We start from the raw sequence: 7,104 nt of genomic DNA on the forward strand, positions 1-7,104 counted from the left end.
GTATGATTGCAAGTTAAAGTTTATATTCTATTTAACATTAATTACTTATAATTTACAAAATACTCTTTTTTATAGTTTCAAACAAATTATGATGATGATGATGATGTTTTGGAGGTTCAAGAGGAGGATGTTTTGATTGTTCAAGATGGAATTAATTTCTCATCCTTTGATGTCAACCAAGGCAATGAAGAAGATGAAATTCGTGGAAATGATGATAATTAATGAATCATGAATGAGACAAGATGAAAAACTTGAGTTTTTACTTTTTTGTGGTGGTGTCATATTTTATGATTTGAATTTTATTCCTTATGATTTTGGTTTGGACTTGTTTGAATTTGAATGTTGTATTTTAAAACAATGAATTTTATTATGTAGGAGTTTGAATTCCTAATGCTTGTGAATTTATTTGGCAGTTTCCTAAAGAATGGAATGCAATTCAATTTATAATTATTAAATATGAAAATAATTAAAATAGAACTAGTATAATTTTGAATATTTGTAAAATATTATATAATGATATATAATAATTAATAGTTATTGATAATTTGATAAATATTATCATTACCATAAATATCTATCTATCTATCTATATGCATAACTAATCAATATCTATCTATCTATCTATGCATAACTAAGCAATATCGATCTATATATATATACAATAATCCTCCTCTCATATCTAAAGTTGGATCACCAAGATTCAAAACCCATTAATATATATGTTAATATATATGTTTCGTATTCTCAATAAGTTTGTGGAACGTCAAGCAAAGGATGCGAAAAGACAATGTGCAGAGCATCTTCCATTGAGAGGCAACAGCATAGCATGTTTAGAGAAGGCAAAGTTTATAATGAAAAGAGATAAGGAGTGCGGGCTAGAGAAAACTACGGAAGATATAAAAATAGAAGAAGAAGGAGGAGGAGGAGCTCAAGATGAAGACGGATTTGAAATAATAGAAGATGATGATGAAGAAGAAGAAGAGGAAGAGGAAGGGCGCCGGAAAGCCAGCTTTCAAGTAATATCCGGAGTAAGGCAAAGGCAAGTGCTCGGCGACTTGATATTAGATGGTTATCCCGAAGATATGCAAGAAAAGATTGTATGGAATTTTGGAAAGTTGGTATTATTTAGGATATTTGAAGGAGAAGATGAACCGAAGAAAACTAAGACGGAGGGGTCTACATGATCAATACATAGGAGTTAATTAAATTAAATTGGATTATGAAATTTAGTGTTTTTTAATTAATTAATTTGTTTATTTTTGTTTAATGATTTTTATAATAAAACTTTTGGCATATGCAATTTGGATTGTGTCTTGGAAAAATATCATCAATAATTTAATATTAAAAATTTTAAGTGGTTTTTAATTTAAATATTTTACAGTAAATTAATGATTTTTATTAATAATAATTATTATTATTGTTATTATTGTTATCCAACGACTTATGCATATACAATTTATTTTACTGAGGGAAAGACATAACCAACGAATTTTATCAATATATATGTATATGCATCATATCTATAAATATACTCAAACAATATAAAATGTATATTTATAGACATCATATATACTAATATACCCGACTAAAAAATAGTTGTATATACCTCTAAAAGTTTCTAATGGTTATCAATATAATTTGCATATATACTCCAAAATTTTTAATTAGTTTTACTCATTGCATCATCTAAAAAGAATTAATACTTATATGGACATATTATAAATTTAAATAGGAATTTATTTTTATTATTATCAAAAATGAATTTATATAACTTATAATGTATTTTAATGATGTATATAGGGTAGAGGGCCCAAACGTATAGATGCAGATAAAGTACATTTCAATAGTTACACGTAACATGTGAGTTTATTAAGGAACATTGTGCGCATGCAATGTTGTGAATTTTCAAATGTATACCAAGAAAAAAAAAAATATTCTTTATAATATATATACATATATGGAATGCAGAAGAAAAAAAAAAGGAGAGTTATAAGAAAAAAATAAGTACACGAAATTAAAAAGTAAAAAAAATAAAAAGATGGTTGTTCTAATTATCTTACCTTTTCACGTGAATCCTCAGGGATTAGATTTTCTTACAAATAACGGATAAGCCATATAAATTAAAATTAAACAAGAAGAAATACAAGATGACAAAACTCCTTTCGGCACTGCTATTGTGAGAATGAAAGGCTTGAACTCTGACGCGGTAGGAAATTGGTCCATTGGTCAATTTTAATACAGGCAAAGAATGGCCTAGTAAGACTTGACTGGTTGAATCCAAACCATTCAGAGCCAGGGGCGGATCAGATAACTAAACCAAGTGGGCGATCCATGTGTTGGTTCAAATGCTGATCAGACTCACAAGTTGAGGAGTTGATAGGATATGTGCCGGGGTATCTTTATCTTTAGGGATAAGATTTGTTAAAACAAACGGAGGAAAGAGAACCAACATATTGCAGCTTCTTTTTGTGTTTTCTTTTTCATTTTGTATTTATTGTGGTTGTTTGTTCCGTTTGTTTTAATACATATGGTTTAATCATTTTTTTCAAAAAGCATAACTAGAAGAAAAGGAGAGGGAAAAACTTCATGTGTTCCTAATTTTAATACATATATATATATATATATATATATATATATTTATAATTGATCTTAAATTGATGATCAATTCATTTATAATTATATATTTTTTTCAAATAATAGTTATACATATTATTTAAAATAAATTTCATATTTAAATATCGGTAAATATTTATATTAGCATTCTATGAAAGTATAATTAGAACCAAAAATTTTAAAGCATTTCTAAGTTAAATCATATTATATTTAAGGGAAAATTATTTTTTAGTTCCTGAAAGTTTCCAAACTTCCCTAAAAGTCCCTCTGACATTTGAATTTGACAGACAGTCCCTCTTTTTTTATTTTGCTGACGGTTTGGTCCTTGGCTGTAACTCCGTCAGTTAACTTCATGCAATATTCCATTTTTGCCCTGCTAGTTGGAGGGAAAGCTGGCGCCCTGTCTTGTCAACTTTTTGGAAAATAGTACGGTTGTCAGTTTTAACTTTACATGTTTTTTTAACCCAAGCTGTCTTCTTGTTCTTCCATCATCCTTTTTGTTGGTTTTTTTTTGTTTCCATCTACGCAGGATAGATAGATTTGTCTTTTCCCCATTGTTCTGATTTTATTTTGCACTCTTGTAATTTGAATATTTCTTCACTCGGAAGACAACTTATGTGAGCTTCTCCACACTTGTTTTGGTTTTATTTTTTGTGGTCATGCAATTGTTGACCATGCTTTCTTCATGCAGGTAACCAATAGATACCTTTTGCGCAGTTACTAGGTATAGGGGGGAGGGCCGAGTCCTCCAGTTCACAGCGTTGACTCCTTGGGAGTCAATTCTAGATGAGATATGTCAAAGATGGGAGCTTGACATTGGCACTGTGAAAGTGAAGTTTGTTACACCCGATGCAAACCGAACTATTTGTCCAATTGATTCTTAAAATTGACTTCAAGCGTATGTGCCAAATATATCAAATACTAAATAGCGCCGCCGTTGACCTTATTGTTGATGCAAATGCAAATGTTGTAGACATGCCATTGTGTTCTTCACTCCCATCGTAAATATCCTTTTTTGCTTGATGTGTAGTAATTTTATTTCATTCTTCTACATTATGTCCTCATTCATAAATAATATTTCTCGTATAGTATATAGAGTAGTCACTTTTTGTATGCACTTTTCGGTTAATTTCTGGAGATATCATTTACCACTATCTATTTCAACTTATATTTGTCCGTTTCTACTTAAAAATTTATATTTTCGCTTAACATTAACCGATATCGCTTAAACTCTGCTTAAATGGCGCTCATTTTAGATGCAAGAGGCACAGGGTTCGGTCCCCCTTATCTCCAACCATTATTTTGATTTTTTAATTATTATTTTTAATTTTTAATTCCACAAAACCCTTCTTTTTTGTGAACATTATATATTTCCTCTTAAATTTCCCCGTTTACGCGTAATAATTTATGTTCTCGCTTAACTTTTTTTGATTTCGCTTAAACTATTTTTGTCCTCCGCTTAAGAGTAAACTATTTCGCTTAAACTTATTCGATTTCACTTAAAATTGTTATATTGCACTTAAACTTCTTTGATTTCGCTTACAATTATGCAATTTCGTGTAAAATTTTTTGATTTCGCTTAAACTCGTCCGATTTAACTTAAATTTATCCGATTTTGTTTAAAGTTGTTTGATTGAGCATAAAAGTGCCATGATTTCACTTAAACTTATCCGATTTGTACACTACAGCGATTCATTTTCGGAGAGTATGTCGCTCAACAGGGCAACATTTCCACCCCATCAACAACCTGCGGGTGTTCTATCCATCCGGCCTTCGTCAGAAGATCATGAGATTGTTTCAATGGAAATCGGTGATCAGTTTTCTGACAGTGAACATTTTAAGGATGCACTTAGGAATTTCGCTATCAAACGCAATTTTAACTTTACATTCATCAAGAATGACAAGCAAAGAGTGATTGTCAAGTGTGCTGTTGAAGGTTGTGAATGGCGTGTCAACGTGTCCATGGAAGGTAACCACCAGACGTTTAGGATCAAGACAATGTATCCCACACACACATATGGTGGTGGTATTGGCACGTCCTCACATCCCAAGGCATCAAAAAAAGTAGGTGAGTGCACGTGTCATAAAAAAGCTGAAGGATCGTCACCTGTATAGGGCTATTGACATTCAACATGATATGTTGCGAGACCACGGTGTCTATTTATCCTATAAACAAGCTTGGCTGAGGAAAGAGGTCGCCAAGGAGGTTCTCCATGGGAGTGAGGTGGCGAGCTATGATTTATTGATGTGGTACGCGAAGAAGGTGTTAGTGACAAACCCTGGTAGCGTTGCTATCGTAGAGAATGACGGTCCCCGTTCCAAGAGCGCGTTTTTTGCATTCAAAGCATGTGTCATTGGTTTCAAGACAGGATGTAGGCCATTGCTGTACCTAGATGGAACTTACTTGCTCGGTAAATATGGGGGCACTTTGTTAGGTGCAACGGGAAAAGATGGGAACGATGGTTTCTTTCATGTGGCATTTGCAATCGTAGATAATGAAACAGATGTGAACTGGACTTGGTTCTTGTCAAAGCTTGGAGATACTATATACGATGATGACGAATATGTGAAACTTATTACATTTATATCTAATAGGTCCAAGGGCCTTATCAATGCTGTCTTGAAGGTATTCCCTTCCTCACCGCATGCATATTGTTTGCGCCACTTGGAAGCAAACTTCATGAAAGCAAATGTCAGTCTTGGCAAGTCACTGAAAGAAAGGTGCTGGTCTATATTATTGAGAATTGCGTTTTCATATGCTGAAAAAGAATTCGATGACGTTGTTGCCGATCTGTTAAACACATCGGCGGATGCACATCAATGGTTGATGCAGAAATCTGATCTGGCACACTGGGCGAACTACATGTTCAAAGGTGAGAGATGGGGGAAGATGTACTCAAACGTGACAGAGTCGTTTAATGCATGCATAAAAGAGGCACGCCATCTCCCTGTCACAAACATGGTAGACTCGATAAGGTACGCACCATTTCGCTTAAATTTATTTGTTCCCGATTGAGTTTCAATTATTTCGCTTAATATTAATTGTTTTAGCTTAATATAAATAGTTTAATTGCTATCACTTAATTGCTATCACTTAATATTTGTACGCACCATTTCGATTAAGTTTAAATTTTTTCACGTATGTTTAATTGCTATCACTTAATATTAAGATTACTTGCTTAACTTGCATTGTTTATGATTAAATTATAATTTTCTAATTAAGTTTCAATTATTTCACTTAAGTTTAATTGTTACCGCTTAAGTTACATCGTTTACGATTAGATTATAGTGTTTCCGATTAAGTTTTAATATTTCCGCTTATTATTTCATGACTCTTCTTTTGTACAAAGGTTTAAGCTGATGGGCATGTTGTGTCATTAACGTGAACAATCTCACAGATGGGAGAGACGTCTATGTCTTGTCATACATCGAAAGATTGAGGAACTTATTGAAGAGTCTCGCAACCTACTGGTCGGCCGTTCCGACAATGACCATTTTGAAGTGGTTGACCAGAAGAACAACTGCATCAGTTTGAACGCTCGGACATGCTCATGTCGTAGGTGGTAGGTATATGGCATTCCATGCAAACATGCATGTGCGGCAATACTACAAACAGACAGAAATATTCATCGATATGTCAATGACTACTTCACAGTGGACTCTTACCGACAAGCATATGCAGAACCTATATTCCCAGTACCAGATAATGACAAACCAGATGATATCAACCGCAAACTACTTGTGCGCCGACCAATCACCAAGAAGCCAGTTGGTCGGCCAAGACGGAAGCGTCTAGAGTCACAAGCATCAATTGTTCACGAATTACGATGCAGCCATTGCCATGATGCTGGTCATAATCGTAGATCCTGTGATGCATCGATAGCTGACTGACTAGATGATGTTATTTACGTGTAGCTTGCCACAACAAACGCGGTATGTTCTAATTTTAAGTGAAAACAACTAATTTTAACCAGTATGGATGAAATTTAAGTAGTATGAGCGATATTTAAGCAGTATGAACTAATTCTAACTAAGAATGATTCTTTTTAAGTAGACAAGCATATACGTGCATGACAAACAACTCTTGTTCAAAGCATCCTAGTGATATGCAAATAAGTACATGTCCAGAACTCAAACTAGAAGAAAAGTCAAGTTAATGAGAACGTATTATTAAACATATCCTAACAGTTCTTTGATTCTTCGGGAGTTCGGCGACCACGGGCAATGCCATCCATCAATATGCGAGCCGCAAAACGAAGACGCAAGTGTGGAATGCACGTCATGGGGAAGTTTTAGTTTCTCGCCAGTGAGTATTTGCTCTATGAAACGCATGACATAGACTGGACAATCGACTATACCAGGCTTTTGCCGTGGGCAATTCCGTTCGGGTCTGAGAGGGTAAGCTTCTATTGCGTTACCACAAAATTCGATTGCTAAACATCTATCGAATAGTTCCCGCTGTCAACAAAACATGCATTGGTCAAGTCAAAC

At 33.8% G+C, this 7,104-nt stretch overlaps 1 protein-coding gene across 1 annotated transcript; it reads left to right on the forward strand.

The window, feature by feature from the left end:
* Window positions 1-4,320: 4,320 nt before the first annotated feature.
* LOC120270312 lies at window positions 4,321-6,504 on the forward strand. The gene is made up of 4 exons (XM_039277325.1): window positions 4,321-4,613; window positions 4,729-5,589; window positions 6,012-6,142; window positions 6,230-6,504. Exons 1-4 carry the CDS (start codon window positions 4,321-4,323, stop codon window positions 6,502-6,504), a joined length of 1,560 nt encoding a protein of 519 aa, XP_039133259.1.
* Window positions 6,505-7,104: the final 600 nt, after the last annotated feature.

The sequence above is a fragment of the Dioscorea cayenensis genome, chromosome 10, assembly GCF_009730915.1.
Source record: "Dioscorea cayenensis subsp. rotundata cultivar TDr96_F1 chromosome 10, TDr96_F1_v2_PseudoChromosome.rev07_lg8_w22 25.fasta, whole genome shotgun sequence".
Lineage (NCBI taxonomy): Eukaryota > Viridiplantae > Streptophyta > Magnoliopsida > Dioscoreales > Dioscoreaceae > Dioscorea > Dioscorea cayenensis.